General features: G+C 38.1%; 1 protein-coding gene across 2 annotated transcripts in view; it reads left to right on the top strand.

Annotated features, from left to right (window-relative positions):
* pcgf6 (polycomb group ring finger 6) overlaps positions 1-19,119 on the top strand; it is a 43,376-nt gene that overhangs the window by 13,035 nt on the left and 11,222 nt on the right. The window contains exon 9 of one of the 2 annotated variants that reach the window (XM_088915641.1): positions 11,368-11,454. The exons of the other annotated variant lie outside the window; for it this stretch is intronic. Coding sequence (XP_088771767.1) covers positions 11,368-11,454 — 87 coding nt within the window. The remainder of the gene's footprint in view (positions 1-11,367; positions 11,455-19,119) is intronic. 2 annotated transcript variants of the gene reach the window in all.

Raw genomic sequence — 19,119 nt, 5'->3', positions numbered from 1 at the left:
TAAGCTACAGATTTTAATTGTCATGCTCCCTGTTAACTTATGCTGGTTCCCCTGTAACTGATACTTCACATCAGAAAGATAGGTTTGAAAGAAATGTTGAAAAGTTGTGTACTTTTATACTTAATAATGAAATAGCATGTAACATTGTTTTAATGAAAGTTGTACTTTATCCTTTACTTCTTTCTGGTGACTGCATGTTTCCCAACAGCTATTACACGTCTTCCCAGAGCGCATTCTTTTGCTGAAGTAGAGAATTACTATAGTAAATTATAATGTAAGCAGTGACTCTCATGTGAAGTGTTATGTGTAGGAATAAGGAATAAACATAACAGGGATATACTGAATATCAAAACTCCCTAAACAATAGCAGAGCTTGCTCCTGTCCCTGTGTATGACAGAATCGATTTATAGATTGCAAATAGTGCCTGGTCTTGCAGTGTTGGGATATTTGATAGCAGCTTGTGCAAACTCATTATAAGCAGGTAAATTAGGAAAGCAGCATCTACACAGCTGAAGGGCTGTTATACAGGCCAGCTGAGACTGGAGAGGCGAGAGAACAACTGGAACAGATGGGCTCAGATTGGAAACGGGCTGTTGTACCATTGAGTGGTGGTCTGCCCTGCTGTGTGTTTTTTTTTCTTGCTCCTTATCATGTGGTGCATTGATTTATGCATTGATAACCTCTGGTATTGTTGTGCATACATTTCTTGCTTATTCCATGTTGACAAACTGGGCTTTTGCACATCTTCTTTGGTGGAGATATTTGGCAAAAAGTAAGTAGAAAGTAAGATTTCCCTACTTTGAGTGTTACACGTGACTGATGCACTTTACAATGGTGTATGCTGCTAATTTACTCTCCACCATGTCTGTGGTCCATTAGTTTAACACGTCCTTTTCAAAATTGTGGTTTTAGTTAGGGAATGTGGTGCACATTGTGACATTACACAAGGAAAAATGACATACAGACTCCACATACAGTACATAGTTTGTCTAGGAAATTGATCAAAAGATCCACTAAAGACTATCAAGCACAACTCAGAAGAAGTCCTTCTGTTCAAGTTTTGCTCTTGAGTGTATATGGAATGCAGTGAATTCTCAGTCGTACTCCTGACTTAGAGGGATGTTAAATAATTCAGTGGGAAGGACTCTACAGGTGTCGCACACATCCTGGGGGATCAAGAGCAGCTTTCATTAACAGACGCAGACATTTCTTGTCTCACTGATCATAGCAAATTTAGCAATGCTGAATATGTATCTGTCTTTTTTATAAAGCCTTAGAGTGGAATTGTGTGTATTGGACAGTTTCTTTCGGGTTAGTAACACTGGGCATTTGGTATACATTTTCAAAAATGTTTGATATACAGTGCCTTGCGAAAGTATTCGGCCCCCTTGAACTTTTCAACCTTTTGCCACATTTCAGGCTTCAAACATAAAGATATCAATTTTTTATTTTATGTGAAGAATCACCAACAAGTGGGACACAATTGTGAAGTGGAACGAAATCTATTGGATTTTTGAAACTTTTTTAACTAATAAAAAAATGAAAAGTGGGGCGTGCAAAAGTATTCGGCCCCCTTGCGTTAATACTTTGTAGAGCCACCTTTTGCTGCGATTACAGCTGCAAGTCGCTTGGGGTATGTCTCTATCAGTTTTGCACATCGAGAGACTGAAATTCTTGCCCATTCTTCCTTGCAAAACAGCTCGAGCTCAGTGAGGTTGGATGGAGAGCGTTTGTGAACAGCAGTTTTCAGCTCTTTCCACAGATTCTCGATTGGATTCAGGTCTGGACTTTGACTTGGCCATTCAAACACCTGGATACGTTTATTTGTGAACCATTCCTTTGTAGATTTTGCTGTATGTTTGGGATCATTGTCTTGTTGGAAGATAAATCTCCGTCCCAGTTTCAGGTCTTTTGCAGACTCCAACAGGTTTTCATCCAGAATGGTCCTGTATTTGGCTGCATCCATCTTCCCCTCAATTTTAACCATCTTCCCTGTCCCTGCTGAAGAAAAGCAGGCCCAAACCATGATGCTGCCACCACCATGTTTGACAGTGGGGATGGTGTGTTGAGGGTGATGAGCTGTGTTGCTTTTATGCCAAACATATCGTTTTGCATTGTGGCCAAAAAGTTCGATTTTGGTTTCATCTGACCAGAGCACCTTCTTCCACATGTTTGGGGTGTCTCCCAGGTGGCTTGTGGCAAACTTTAGACGAGACTTTTTATGGATATCTTTGAGAAATGGCTTTCTTCTTGCCACTCTTCCATAAAGGCCAGATTTGTGCAGTGTAAGACTGATTGTTGTCCTATGGACAGACTCTCCCACCTCAGCTGTAGTTCTCTGCAGTTCATCCAGAGTGATCATGGGCCTCTTGGCTGCATCTCTGATCAGTCTTCTCCTTGTCTGAGCTGAAAGTTTAGAGGGACGGCCAGGTCTTGGTAGATTTGCAGTGGTCTGATACTCCTTCCATTTCAAGATGATCGCTTGCACAGTGCTCCTTGGGATGTTTGAAGCTTGGGAAATCTTTTTGTATCCAAATCCGGCTTTAAACTTCTCCACAACAGTATTACGGACCTGCCTGGTGTGTTCCTTGGTCTTCATGATGCTCTCTGCGCTTTCAACAGAACCTTGAGACTATCACAGAGCAGGTGCATTTATACAGAGACTTGATTACACACAGGTGGATTCTATTTATCACCATCAGTCATTTAGGACAACATTGGATCATTCAGAGATCCTCGCTGAACTTCTGGAGTGAGTTTGCTGCACTGAAAGTAAAGGGGCCGAATAATTTTGCACGCCCCACTTTTCATTTTTTTATTAGTTAAAAAAGTTTCAAAAATCCAATAGATTTCGTTCCACTTCACAATTGTGTCCCACTTGTTGGTGATTCTTCACATAAAATAAAAAATTTATATCTTTATGTTTGAAGCCTGAAATGTGGCAAAAGGTTGAAAAGTTCAAGGGGGCCGAATACTTTCGCAAGGCACTGTACGTGCACCAGTGTGCTCAGGTGTTTATATCTATTTGGCTTCTATATTCCCTTTCTTCAAGTAAAAATAAAATTACAGTTAGTGCTTATCCTTGTCCTGAAGATTCATTTTCTAAAAGGATAGAGACGTGAAGAAATGGTCTAACAAACCCAGATAAGAACTCCAGCATTTCTTTAAAGCCTTTATGAGAAATATTTAATCTTTTGTCAGAACAGGGGCAGTCTCCAAACACAGCCTGTCAATATCTGTGTTGTATTCAGCAAGGGTTTCCAACAGGCTCTGGCCTAAGGCCTGTCTTTCTTACAGTGAGGACTGCTGAATCACAGAGCAGCTTGCAGAAGTGGAAGCAGCTCATATGAATTCATTATGTACAAGAGCTGCAGGAGCCCTGATAGAGCACTTAATCTTCTTCGGGAACATATAAGACAGGGGCCTCAGAGGTTTTTTAGGTTTTATTTACTCGCAATCATTTATTTTATTAATACACACTGTTAGATTACTTTCTAGACGGGTTCATTTTATCTGAAGCGGTGCCGTTTTCCAAATTTGTGTTTCTATTTATATTGTCCTCACATTTTGTCTCTAGTACTTATTTTAGCCTGGTTTTATATGGACATAATCTGGCTGTCAGTTTCTTTAGTTTAAGTAAAAATATTTACTGTTCATCGTCACTGGGCACATGTTGAGTAAAAGTGTTCCAGGTGGGTTTATCATTCAAATTGAATGTATTTTTATTTAACAAAGAACATTTTGTGATTTAAGCTGCTCTTTGTTAAACAAGGTCAAGGTGTTTTGATACTCAAAAGCAGCCTTGCAGTGTCTCACAGCAGATGATAAATTGCATTAGTCTCATAATGCAGAATTATTTCTGCTTTGTGTGATAAGATGCACTTCCTTCCTTTCCAAACTGGAGCTGTGTATTCTATGACTCTTATAGGAATCATAATAATAATAATTGCTTACACTTATATAACCCTTTTCTGGATACTCCACTCAAAGCGCTTTACAGGTAATGGGGACTCCCTACCACCACCAATGTGCAGCCCCACCTGGATGATGCGACGGCAGCCATAGTGCACCAGAACGCTCACCACACATCAGCTATCAGTGGGGAGGAGAGCAGATTAATGAAGCCCGTTCATAGATGGGGATTATTAGGAGGCCATGATTGGTAAAGACCAATGGGAAATTTGGCCATGACGCCGGGGTTACAATCCTACTCTTTTCGAGAAACGCCCTGGGATTTTTAATGACCACAGAGAGTCAGGACCTCAGTTTTACATCTCATCCGAAGGACGGTGCCTGTTTATAGTATAGTGTCCCCATCACTATATTGGGGCATTAGGACCCACATGGAGCGCAGGGTGAGCGCCCCCTGCTGGCCCCATTAACACCTCTTCCAGCAGCAACCTTAGTTTTTCATTAGTTTATCATTTATAGTTTATTATTTGCATTTTTATATTTCTTAATTGTAGCGTTACCGAGCTTCCTCTTTCACAAAGTCAAGTTTTGAAGAATCTCTTTTGGGAACCGTTCTTGGTTATTTGCTCTATCCCACTGCAAATAACACTCTTCACCAGTGGAGTCCTAGGCCCCAGTGTCTGCAGGTTTTTGATCCATTGGGCTACACATGATTTTGATTAGATTAGTTTAATGATTTTCAAAGGTCTTCAGCTGTTGTTCATTTAAAGAGACCTAGAAAACGTGAGTCCCCCTCAAGGACTGGAGTTGTGCACCCGGAGTTTAGAGACCAAGGCAAGTGGTCAAGATTGATCACTTTTTAAAAATCTATTTATATAGCCAAGCTGCCCTCTCCTTTTTTGGGGTTTTATCCTGTAATGTCTTCTGTGAAGTATAGACATGGTGCAATGCTAGTATCCCTTGTAAACATATTTGGACAGACCTTTGAGATTTGTTATAAATTTCCTAGGATAACTCACCGTTAGTACATGTATATTAGTTTTAAAAGAGTTAGAATCTATTGGATCTCATTTGATCAGTCATACAAGACCAATAAAATACAAGTGAGAGAGAGAGCATTTCATGCAGTTTATAATTTTCTAGGCACTCCGCCCTTAGTCTCTTGTGGGAAGAGGTTACAGCAGCTTTTATTGAATACTGCAGTTTTACTGCATTTATACACTATTACTAGTGCCAAGGTTTTTTATAATAATATTCTGCCTTTAATTTGTAAAGGATACATCACCAACCATGTAGAACATTGTTTATGATCTCTGTGGCCTTCCTGCTGGCTCACAGGCAACATAATTAATAGCAGACAGTGAAACAGCACAGCCTGGCTAGGCTCGCATATCATCCTTCATACACTAACTGCATAATGAACTTCCTCCTGGTCCGCAAGTAATGCTCGAGCCTGATGCTGCAGTCGTACAGTTTCAGAGTGCGCAAATGTACCCCGACTTCCTCACACTTTTAATTCTGCTGCTTCAAAGTAAGGGAGGATGCAGTTCAAACTCTCCTTATCTTAAGTGCTGGTGTAGAACAAAGGGGTGAGTCTGCATGGGCGTCCAGTGGAGCGTAGTAATGGCTGTCAGTGCAGGCCCTCGTTTCCTGGTGTGCTGGAGAGAAGTGGGTTTTACATTATTCATCAGGGCTCAAATGTAATTGCAGGCAGAGCTCAGGAGACCTTATCGGGAGCGCTCCTGCTCTTCTGTGTGCAGGCAGCAGACCGCTTCTGGAGACAGGCTAATTGAGCAGGTCCAGACCCCACTATTTGAATCCGTTAATTTGATACATTAGATTCCTTTGTGACGCTATGTGTTTGTTAAATTGCAGTCTACATGATGTTTTCTCTTAATAAGAATATTATTACCTTATTGTTACATTCTTTTTCTTCAGAGTTCAAATGTTTTTGATTGCAACTGACCGGAAGAAAATCCCTTTGGCTGCAGCCTATTGTCTGGATAAAATGAACTCAAGAGTTTCTTTAATTCTTCTTTAAATTTTTTGCTAATTTAGAACATTCTGTGTCATAAACTGTGGAATGTAACAATGAAGTTCAAGTAGGCACCTAACACCTGAAGAAGGCTCCACGGCCCAAACTGTCTTTTCTTTTAGCATGGAATAAACCTTTACTTGTTCTTTTGCAATTTAATGAATGTAATTTGACTAAATGTTCTGTAAAACGTTTTACATTAGCATGCAATAATCATAATCCCTGCTGTATCTTAGGTCTGTTCACCTTTGAACACCTTGTTCTTGAGATGCACTAATAATTTTAGCATCTCCTCGGGATACACACATTGTGATTGACAAGTACAGTGACCAAAAAAGCTTCATTAATGTGGAACACATTAACAAATGGCAGTACGTGCACAATTCCCAGTGTTTATAAAACTGCATGTTTACAATTCATAAATCTCTATTGCAGAGTGGCAGAAAATCATTTCAACACGTATTAAAATGTCCATCTCAATAAACCAAAAGGCAGCAGAAATCTGGAACTTATCAGGACACTCTTTCATTCTGTACTATAAAGGCTTGTGTAAAAGTTACTGAAATTTGGAAGCTCATAATTGTTTTCTGTAATTTTTATAGGTAATGTTTGCTTGTAATATTTGGTCTTTTCTGTCTTAATTATCCAGAGCAGCCTATCTTTTGAGTACATGTGCGTTGGTCTCCATACTCAATTAGATGGAAGTGGACAGAAAGTTGCAGGGATGTGTGTGTATGAATGTAGGAAAGTGGAATAAAATACCGAGATAAATCTTCCAAAATTCTTGGAGGTAAGTAAATCAGCAGAAACAGATTGGATGCGTCACGTTTCACCAGACGGTTCCTAGATTAGCTGCTTATGTTAATTACCTCTTCTACTGTCTCTTTATAAAGATCAACTCAGACTCAGCACGTGAAGAGTAACAGCTAATGGCTCATATCCTTGAGGCGCTGTGTCATCACAGTTTCCTGCTAGACTAAATGTAGAAAATTGAATAAGACACTACATGCTTGCAGAACCTTTGAAATTCTCAGAGTCATATACTGTTTATTTTCTTTTCGAAAGTTAAAGTCAGGATTAGAGTGATTTAGGGTGTTCATTGTCTCTGAAAACTTTCAGAGAATTATTTGGCAGTTTATATAGTCTGTTTTACTGTTGCTATTTTTTTCGTGAATCATGAATCATGTATTTAAGAAGAAGCTGCTTGGCTGGAAGGTTTAAAAGTGGATTAGGCACACTGTGGACACACTGTGGATTCTCTGCACACCTCCTGTCCCTTCAGAGGCAGTCTGATGTACGAGGGTGGGAGATGATAATACGGCTGGGACATGCCAAGCAGGACCTAATTGTATTAACGCAGTGACTTGAGGTGAAGGTAATAGTCCCGGATCTCTGAAATCTCAATGATGTGATGCAGAACTGAATGCTAGCTTTTAAATGTGTCCCATGTCCAGAAGGGGTACAGGCAGGCACACATACAGTACCTTCATTAGCAATGGTTCAACATGTTTTCCATCTGCACTGGGGTAGTCATAGTTATAGTTATAATGCTATATTTATAGCTTTGTCAACCAACCAGTATTGATGGAAGGTATTGCATAAAATATTCACTATGTTGGAAAATGTATATATACTGTACATTATTTTTAAATGCAAATATTACACAGCTGCCATATATGTCTTCTTGTAATGTTCTGTCCATTTGTAGCTCTTCAACTGACACATCTAAGGGATGATACGGTGTAGAAGCTTATCAGAGGGATACTGTCTGTAATACAGGGCTTAAATCAAGCTGTTGAACACCAAAGATCTAGTATCTATTTCCAGATCTTGTCTCTAGGCTAAGGCTGTTTAGGGTGGAAACTACACAAAGTGCAGCTTCACTATTTCCATGATTACTCATTTATGATTACTCATTTATTTGGCTGATGCTTTGTCCACCTAATATGGAAATTAAAATTGCACCGGCTCGAGGATACAGTACTTTGCTCAAGGCTATGACAGCAGTGTGTCACCTGGGATTTGAACCCTCAAACCTCCAGTTAGGAGCCCAGAGCCCTGCCCAGATGCCCACATCTCCAGACTGCTGCCCTTATATAAATAAAGATATTTGGAAAATACTGTAAGTTTTGTTTTCATCATGATTGTGCCAAATGAAGATATTTGAACTGTAGTGCAAGGGGTTAATGTGTTGACACAAAGCACAGGAACTGGGACATGCAATGACAGCTCTAATAAAATCTTGTTAAATTGCAATAATACTATCTATAATTCATGTGAATACATACCAGGGATCCCTGCACATGAACAGAATCAAGACCTAATACATATGAGGATTTTAAAGTTACTCTGTGGCTGAAAGGCATAGACAAGTAAACTGAGTATAAAACACTGGTGAACGTTTCTTGTCTTCATGACCTCCACTTTACAAAATTCCAGAATTTCGATTTGCTTTTAGTTACAGTTCAATCGAGCAGTTCACACTTCAGAATCACAGAACAGCTATGAGAATCGGGCCAGAGGTTGAAGATTTTCATTTCAGCTTGTATTTACATCTAGCTTTTAAATGTGACAAAGACACATTTACCAAGTCAGCATGTCAGTTTTTCTTTCCTGTATCCAAGATTTGCGTAAGCATGAATAGAGTAAGGTCTGCTGTCATGCATTTTTCATAAGAACTGCCTTGAAAGATGTTTACTGGATAATAGGGTAAGGGGCTGTAGAAAACCTTCTGGATGAATTTGAATCCTGCAAAGAGGAAACCTGCTCCCGAGCATTTGTGTAAGTTATTTTACTTTAATTTAAAATGTGAGAGCCCCAATCTTAATATCGTGAGTGTTAATGAATAATTCTCACCTTTTAAAATGAAAGAAATTCTGAGAGAAAGATAAAGCCCTTGCTTGTGGAAGCTTGTCATGCTGTGAATTAGTGATAAGTTATTTCCATAATGTATGCTGTTTTCTGTTTTTTCTGTTTTTTTTTTGTTTGAGGCCACATTGAGGTACTTCATGTAACATTTCAGCTAACCAGTTTAAGTTTGTTTATTGTTGTTTATTCAGCACTTTTGCAGGTTCTTAAAAACACCAGTCATTAAGAACACTGAATTACATTGCTGTTACAATAAAACCATCAATACACACACACAATAATTGTATTATAATAATACAATAATTATACAAAATCGACACAAATATCTAGAGACATAAAATCCTATTCCTTTAACCTCATGTATAGTGACCCAAGTCTAAAATCCATTATTATTTAATAATCTACTTTTATTTAATAATTAATAGTAACTATTTATTTAATGTTACAATTTTGGCTTTGTTTTATCCTATTCAGTAAACTGTCCAAAAATCCATGTGGCTTGTTACAAACATTTTCATGTTAGCATAGTAGTAGTGAATTCAGATTGACCTTGTAAAACGGAGTGTTAAAAGATCGCTTTGTTCTACAAAAAAGGCAATTTAAGATTATAATGACTTCCTAATATGGAATAGTACAAGATGAGGATTTTTAGCCTTGTAGTTGTCTCTAATTGCTATTGTGGTTCAAAGTAAAATTTGTGTCATACTGATTACACCAAAAAATATCAACACTTGCAATTCTGCTTAACAGGGAGCCTGGATTTCTTTTATATAAAGGAAATTGAAGAGTTGTGTGTTTGGCAGATAAGGGTTCCTCTTTGATTGTGAAAGGTCAGTGAGACTGTGCTCCCCAGTGATTTGTTTTCCGTATCTGACCTTTCCTGTCAAAGGTTATGTTCATGAATCTTTCAGGTGCCCTCTGAAGGGTCACTGCTCACTGCGCCTTGCAAATTGGCACAGCCACAACATCACAAAAATTGTCGCAGATATTTTTAGCATTCCATGAGATCCATAATTACTTTTAAACATTTTTTTTCCAAAACCTGAAAGTCTTACAGTACCAAGTCAAAAAAAAAAGGTGCCAGTCATCCATGTCTTCATTATTTTAATTCACCCACATTTGTGAACCATTTTCCTGGTTCTCTGATTTTTATTGGCCACCTCTGTTCAGATGTGAAAGGATTATGTGCTAACATTTGATGGTCTTTCCTTCAAATCTATCATCTTGGTCAATATAAAAACATATGCAATAATTTGATTTTTTTTAATTCACTCACATTTAGCAAGGTTTTAACTTTTAACAGTTGGAAAGGAGCAAGTAAAGGTTAAATTACAAGCCAAAAGGTAGAAAGGGGAAACAATGTTTCAACAGTTCCAACTTCCTTCAGGGTCATTTTCTTTTCAGAAATTTGATACAGCTTCTGTATTCTTTCTCACAGGCAATTTCAAAGGTTATATTTAGCTAAATTGTATGTACTGTTTGCAAGAAATCACATCTCCACTTGCTGGAGGGCTGTTTATAAATTTATTTACCTTCTATGTGTGAAAACTGGTGCAATGATTAGATTGTTGTACATAAAATGGCAAAATTTCTAAATATTTAAACTAAATTTAAAGTCTGTGCTCATTATGCTTGTCTGACCTTGTCTGACCACTGTGATGTTAATGGCAGATGGAGACATGAGTCAATATCAATCATTACTTTTTGCAGTGAGGACTCATATACACACTTAAAATTGAGCAGATATGAAATTATTAAATGCTTTTTGATATGCCAGCCCTGTAGGCTGGAGACAGGTCTGTCCTAGCATGATTGTGTGATTCGGTCTTGAACTGCGCCTATCAAAGCAGCATTGAGATTCATCACCCTCCTCTCACAGGGCAAGTTGTGATTAGTTTTTACCTGACCAGGCAGCGTGATGAATTTTTCCCACGAGACTGCTCCCGAAATGATGACTGTACAAGAGCTGCATTAAATTGACATTTTAATTAATGGCAAACCTTGGCATATTGATTCTCTTTAATTCTGGAGGTTGAAGTATGGAGCCACCATTAGCATCACACCTACCATGCCTAGGGATGTTAAATATTTGAACAGGAAAGCATTACCATCTAAAACAGCCACAGTTTTTACAGCAGCCATCAAAGAATATCGATTGTAAGGCCTGGCATTATTTTTTGAACAGCTGTATACTGAAATGCTGAAAATGTGTGGTATGTAGGATCTAGTCTGAGACCTTTCTTCTGCTTCATAAATAGTATTTTGAATGTTTAAACTGGGAAGACTGCCAGACTGGCTCATTGACTGCATGTTGTAAGTAGAAAATGAGTTTTTGGACATTGTATTACTTTTTTTGCAAATTTCACAGAAATGTAGTATTGTGAATGACCTCTGCCTGTATATCTGAATGCTGATATTGATCGGTTAGGTGCTAGTAAGTAAACACACAAGATTAAGTCTTTCATTCATTCTTTCCCTGTTTTGAGGGTTATCTGCTTACAGCATTGTGGGAGACATTAATTCATGTGAGCAATTTGTGTTCTTGTGGCAGGTGGATGTTGTTTGTGGGGACCATTTGCTGGACAGGTGCCAGTCACTGAGAGACATTCAAAATACCATGGGGGAGAGTGCTATCCAGGTTGGTATCCAGACAAATGCATATCCTATGCCAGTGGTTTATGCAGGCAGCTGCTTACTCTTGACAGGTTAAGGGTGTCTTTAGATAGTACTGAAATATGCAGCTTTGCTTTTTAGGGATTAAAATTGGAACGCTTTTGGCAAGGAGCTATTCTTTATTTGGTAAACCTGTGGATTCTCAGACTGTTCTACATATTGCAAATGCATGACCTCATACCTAGACATAAACATGGAAAGACTTGATCACAGCCTACTCTTTCTCAATACTGTAGTACTCATGGGTGAAGCCCTGACATATATAATGCCGTTTGCAGAAATAAATCAAATGGTCATTTCAATAAGATAGAAAAAAATCTAAATGTGCTTGACAGTCTAATTAAACAGAAGTTCTGACAGCCTGACTGCTTTGTAGAGAGTTTCCAATGGACCACAACAGTGAAAAGTGATCAGCTACAACCAGCTGGCAAGCTACTTTTATCACTGAAGAGGGTTTATTCTTGAGGTGAAGTATGTTTCATCCAGTTTTATGGAGTGTTTTCTTCAAACATTTCAGAAACATGAGGTGCCACTGTGCATGTCAGTGCTACAATGGAGAAATAACAGAATGACTGTATATACAGCAAAAGTATTCACCCCCTTAATAATGTCCCATTTTGTCAAATTATAAATGACATTTACATTTTTGGGAATATTTTGATCAAAACATGAATGCTCGAACTGAATACTATTTTTTTTAGACAAAAATCATTATAGGATGTATTACACAATTACATTTCATTTACATATAATAATGAATTTGTATGAATTACAAAAAAAAACAACTGAATACTGTTTTGAGTGAAAGATGTTTAATGTCAGCAAGCACTGGAAAGGAACATCAATTTGTGTCAGTGTTTTATTATGATAAAGAGCAGACATGGTTGATGTATTTGGCAGTTTAGGCACTCTTTGTGTCCTCTGTATATAGGAGAAACATAACAGAAAGCTGTTTTGATGAAATTATTATAACCTCCCCTCTACTTCATCAGAAGGTTTCAGATTGCATGGCTCATTGCCTTCAGTCCTTTCAGGGGGCTCTGTGTTTGAACAGCAGTGTGATCACTGGTGCTTAGAAATTGTAGAGTCAGCAAGTCCTGATTGAATGTTTCTGGTGGCATCTGTCAGCATCCCAATTACAAACCCATCACCTGAGTGTAATTGCTTTCCTTCTGGCATTGACTTCAGTATATTATGTAGAGAATTCAGTGTTATTGATTCCGCAGCCAAAAGAGTTGTTTGACCGATTTTGTCTTTATTGTAGGGCTGTCGCAAACCTGGTTATCTTTTTCTGAAAAAAAAAGTTCAGAGGCCTGTATAAAAAAAAAGCTTCTGTGATGGTCCCTTACTGAAATCTTAGTCGTTTCCAGTTAATAGTTAATTCTTTTAGATCTGTATATTGCTATATACAGAATAGACCACAGCTTCATGGAACAGTAGTACAGTACTTGGTTAATTTTTCATGCATATCTTACCTTAATCAGGATTTTAAATTAAGGATTCAGCATTTGCAAATTTAATTTTCACGGCTTTGATTATTCGCAAGCAAAGGTCACTGGGTTAGAGGTGAGCAGCAATGTGGGGCTCAGGTAAATCAAAGTGAAATGTGTTGTGGGTGTTGCTGGGCAAGCAGGAGGGGAAGGTTTTGCCGACATGAACGAAAGCTTGGTTGATGGAAATGGGGTTGAAATAACAGAAGAATTTTGAATTGTCAAAATTGCCAAAGAAGGTAAAACTGAGTACAAAGAGGAAATGGAGCAAGCTAGTTGTTACGTACGCGAGGTTAATAAAATCTTTCAATATGCAAAACCACAGATGGAAAAGTTCACAGAATATGATCCCTCAATGGACGTGATTATCAAGGTCGCTCAGCAAATCAACCAGACGTAGCTCCTGTACCAAGAAACTTGTAAGGAACTACATTGGATAACAAAACAACCGCTTGTCACGATGCTCTTTAAGAGAGAACTATGATACTGCTGATACGCCACAGCCTGTACTCTCTCCCACAGTCGCTGTCTTCATCTCCTCTACGAGTCTCCTTTGACTTTGATCCTGATGACCTGTTAGTAGGTGTGGAGGAAACAAACCTTCCAGAATGGCAATTCAGCTGGTGTTACTATTACACCACTTTAAATTGTTAATGCACATCCATGTTGTAACTTCCGAATGCATCTGAGACTTTTACATAGCAGCGTAGCCCCAGATCAAACCTGGAACAGTGGCATTTAGTAATGAACTATACAATTTGCAGTTTTTATACAAAACAAAGGGATCTACAGATACTGCAAGAATGCATGCACGCCTTTCTGAAGGAGAGATAGTGCCATTCCATTTAAGATGTCTTATAAGATTACTGACAAAAGCAAGTAACAGCATCGACATAATGACTTCTGCAGCCTAGACTGCTAAACAAGAAAACTAATCTCAGAACGAGAGGCACTTTTTTACGCAAAGGGTGATGGGAGTATGGAGCAGGCCAATGAGATCCTTGGATCAATTGGTAACTAACCACCAAATGGACAAGATGGGCCGAATGCCCTTCTCTTGCTTGTAACCTTTCTTACATTCTTATGATTACACTTTTGTTTCCTGTAACAATATGTGAAGATTAGACAATTAAAATCTTCATCACGCATCAGAGAAACTGAAGTGTCTCGCGAATAAAGGTGTGATGTTTTTGTTTGCATTCCCTTTGTTTTTCTACGTCTTAATTCCGTGCATTAAAGATTCGAACAGTGTAATGTTTCTTTTCAGGGCGATGTGCTACAGGGGAGACAGTCACAGCCTTGTCTGAAGCTTTGTCTCTTACAGGAAGACCCATCAGATCTGTACAGAGCAAGAAGCAGATCTTAGAGAGTACCCCAGTTTGTTAGCGTGGTTCAGCTCTCCTGAAAGACTGCATCCCAGCTTGTAAAGGGCAGTTCTTGACAGGCAGTGTTAATCCTGGGAGGGCGTGACGGCAGTAATAGGGAGACAAAGCTGAAATAAGGTTGCCCTCTCTCAGGGGGCCATGGCTTTATGCTTTATACAGCAATGCGGCAAAAGCAAGAGGTGTTCTGAGGCTGTGCCTGGATACCAGACTGGAGAAGAAGAAATGCATTTATACAGCTTGCATTATGCATACTGCTGCGTTGTGCTTTAGCAGCAGCATCTTACATAAGAAAACTTTTTTTTAAATGCAGCCTTCGTAATATTTCTAAGGCAGGAATTCATATTTAGTCTATTTCTTTTCTGTTAATGCCTGTACCAGGGGTAATAGTACACATGACAAGTATGAGATGCCCTGTAGAATAGGTTTTTGTTTTTGCTCTTGTAAAAGTTGGCACTTTTACAAATATTGCAACACTCTGGAATAGTCATTGGATTACAGAGTCCAATCAGGGTTACGTTTTGGTGAATTTCGTTGCTTTTTGGAAGTAAAACCTTTCTCCTGGTTTACCTACTGTACTTTGTAAAAATGCTCAGATTGACTTTGCACTGACATTTTTCTCGATTTCTTCGTATTGGATGTAATGCTTTAATATAAAGTTTCCTCCTTTTTTGTTATTTTATCATTTCTGTATTCAACTTTACTTTTTGGAAGTACAATTTATAAAACTATTGCACTTCACTATGTAAATTTATTCATCACAATTCTAAGGCCTCACGTAGAGACGTGATGAGATCTCTTCAGTAAAGCTGTCCTTGGTGGGGGAATACATGAAATTGCTTCTTCGTGTTCAAAGGTTGTTTTTTTTTCTGGTAGTTTTGCGTTAGATGAGTGGAGCAGCCTGTAGTATCTGTGTTCAGGAGAGGAGCTGCAGTTCCAGTCTGTTCTGTTCCTGCCCTCCTGCTGTTTGTTTCCTGATTAGAGGTTGTCATTGATAACCCAGGTCCTTGCCTTTCTCTTTAGCTCTAGGGGGAACTGGGGAACTGCAAGAAACAAGAGCCACCCCCCAGCACTGATGGTTTTATCAGACCACAGGAAAAAGAAAGGGTATTGCCAGTCTAGCATTGTGATATTTACATATACTGTGTATTAAAAACCCCCTAATTAAGAAGAGTTAAAAGCTCATTAAATTTTGCACAAAGCATTTATTTACAAAATGTGAATCATTTTGTTGTGCACAGCTCTAAAGGTTTATTCCTCCATTTGAAGAGTTTATGTAATGCAAAATGTTAATTTCAGATGGACCAGACTGAAACTGCTAGATACAGGATTGCAGCATACAATTAGAGCTCAAGGGATCAGGGGATATAACGTATATATTATGTGTATATACAGTACATAATATAAGAAATGTATAAGCACTGAGAGGTATTGGGAGGGAAAAAAGGAGGTAGGAATTGTGAATGTACAATGTTAGGATACGGGATGATGATCCAAGATCTTTTATTGTGAATAAAACTTAATTAGAGATTAGGGAGGAGAAAACCTTTGCAGCATATGGCTTTGTTCATCTACTATAGGCCCTGCAGACATGGAAAGGTTGGGGGTCAGAGATTAGAGTGCTTTTTTCTGACATTTTTATGTTAGGTGGATTTATATTACAATTAAATTCATCCCTTGCGGCATCCAGTTTTTAAATCTCGCTGCAAAGCAGGCAATAAAAAATTAAAAAGATAGGCCTTGTCATCTCATCCATACACATGCACAGACAATAGAATGCCTGTTACAAAAAGGTGGCTTGGAATTTCCAAGCTATATTGTGCTAGTGCTGTATTTATTTTTATGAGGCACTGGGCATTAGGAGTCATAAAGTCAAAACTGTCGCAGGACCTTAATTCTCTGTTTTGCCTACTTCCTGGTCTGGATTTATTTCTGTAGGTTATGGTCTATGAGATGTTCTGTATGCAGTATGAAAGGAATCCTTTAAGTGTTTGTTTCATACTATTACAGAGCATTTCATTGAACTAAATACTACTTAGCACTCTTAATATTACAGTGCTTCAATCAGTGTTAAGTATACTTTTTAATTTTTGTTGCTTAGTAACCAGACGTTACCATACGGGTTTCTTTTAGTGAGGGAAGTGCTGGCTGGCAGGTGGTTTAACATTAGTGCCTTTGTTTTTCTGAGTTACCACACAAGTACAAGTCATCTTTAAACACGTGTACATCTCAGTTTCTCCAGAGCATCGACTTAGAGCAAATTAAATAAACTAAAAAAATAGGCAAGATAATGGGATATTACATTTTTTTAGATGTTAATGGAAACTTGCAGTTTAAAATCTGCAGTTTCTTTTAAAGGCTTTCTGGTAAAGTAGTGGTTTGATATTAATAATGATATCTAAATTAAAATAATATTAAAATACTGGGTTTTCTGTCAGCAGCATGTTCAATTTTTTTCAATTCATATTTGTGGTTGTAAGGGATATTTTCTCTAAACATTAATGATTAATCAATAATAATTTTAAGGCACACTTCAAAAGTCTCAGACGTGTTTTCTGTTATAATACATAAGGAAACTAAAACTCTTTAATGTTAATACATCTAAATGAAAAATAAAATTATATAATGTGAATTGATTAAACAGCCAAACTTCTACACCTTTTGTCAATACAAGACATTAATCAAGTGTATCAGCCCCTTTCCTTTAAAATCACTGAAATTGGAAAAACACTTTTAAATCTTAAATCTTTTTTGTTAGACACCCTTGTTGAAAGGTATTCCATGCTTCTTTTAAGACCTTCCAAAGATCATCGAAGTTGCTAAGATTCACTTTTCAAACAGTTCAGTAAACTTAAAATGATATTGAGATCTGAGCTTTGAGGTGGCTCTTCCATGCAGCTTCCTTATTGTGCAGAATAATTGTAACTATTCCATTAGTTTTGGATCATAATCTGAAGAAGAAATTTGTAATAAGTCATGCACTACCGAGAATTCAAAATCTAAAATTTGTACCTTTCTACAATCCATTTGCTATCAATTCTTAGTTTCCAAACACTACGTGAGTATATGCGCCCAAAACAGTAACCTTGTTCATACAGAAATGTTGTGGTCAGTATACGTTCAGTTATTTGCCATCTTTCTTACTATTTTCACTTAGTGCCAAACAACTAACTTCAAAAGTCTTACACATGCACTAAAATGGCACTGAAAATAAAACGTGTTCTCTCTAAAGTACCTTTGACCATTGTTCAATTGTCCATTTTCAGTGTTCTCCTGTAGTCAGGAGCACATTCTGTTAACGATAAGGACAACTTGACAGTGAGTCATCAATCAGATCTGATTGATGAATTTGATGGGTTAGCTACTACAACATGTACTGGCTTTATATATAGTAACATCGTTCAATTGATAATTGCAAAATACTTTTTTTTATCTTATGCAAACTAAGATGTATTGATAGCATGGTTGTTATAATAGAAAATACTATTGGAGGATTTTGTTCAGCAGAGAATGTTGATAAACACTGATGTAATCTAGAAATGCTGAATTCAAAGCTTAAACTGTTATAAATCTTTAAGTCAGGAGTTAGCTTTTATATTTATGAGCCTCTAAAAACAAGCTGAACCCATTTGAAGTTGCCTGTTTTCCTAACGCCTTAACAGTCACAAGAAAGAGATTTGTATTCACCACCATTTTTCCTCATGTCTTGCTCAAGACCTGGCCATCATACATTTGTTTGTATTCTGAGTGTGTGGAATGAAGAATAGTTTCCATCTCATCTGCGCTGATTATTATAATTTCATCAGTATAAAAAAAGCTACATTGGTTCTAATTGGGAGCTCTTTCAGTTCAAATAAGTATTTTAGTAGATATTGCTGGTAGTTCACATTCTGACCCTGTGTTGTTTAAAACCCATGACTGGCAGCATATCAGAGCCCCTAGCTGAATGTCAAAGTGAAGGCTGAGTGATTCACATTGTATCACTTGCAGTGGGTATTAACAAGGCATTCGAAACTGCTGGTAAGTAGAAAGAACTTAAAATGCTGCAAATACAACAATCCTGCCACATTTCACAAATCTAAATATGTTGCAATTCTTGGATGCTGGACGTTGTTTTAGGCTGTCAAGCTTCTGCATGAGCTTCTCGTGAACCTTTCAATTTGAGGCTGTAGTCCCTTCCCCCTTCCCCACCTCACCCTCTGCTGATAGACCTCCTCCTCCTCTTGTTGTTGTGGGTTAGATACATAAATCAGACAGACGGTAATCGAGTGCCTCCCATCTTCCAGGCTGCAGAGCTAATTCAGCGCCAGCTATTCCACTCCGCCACTGTTACCGTGTGCAGCAAGACAATGAATCAATTAAACGTGTCAGACGGCACATAATCTCCTATACATGATTTAGTCTCACCTTTTTAATGGGTTCAGATCTGACCTGGGGTGTAGATCTGGCACTGCCTCTGATGTTCCCTTGTCACCCTTCAGTCTCCTGGCTGCAGAACAGGAAAATACCACATAAAGAGGGGCCAAATTTCAATGCATCTTGAAAAAGTACATTTGTAAGTGCTACAGTCCTGTTAATGTTTTAGGATGTCAGTAACAGAAATGAATGAAAGGAAAGTGCAGCAGGTTTGGAAAAATGTGAGATTTTTGTGCCTGCATCTTTCTCTTCAAGGGCTTTTTGATATGTTCCCTCACTCTCTAAAGAGAGGTTTTAAGGGTTGCATTGATTCTTTGTCTCCCTTTCAAACTGAGTGCATGT

The sequence above is a fragment of the Atractosteus spatula genome, chromosome 5 (genome assembly GCF_055471065.1).
Source record: "Atractosteus spatula isolate fAtrSpa1 chromosome 5, fAtrSpa1.hap1, whole genome shotgun sequence".
NCBI lineage: Eukaryota > Metazoa > Chordata > Actinopteri > Semionotiformes > Lepisosteidae > Atractosteus > Atractosteus spatula.
This window is presented reverse-complemented; position numbering and strand designations above follow the sequence as displayed.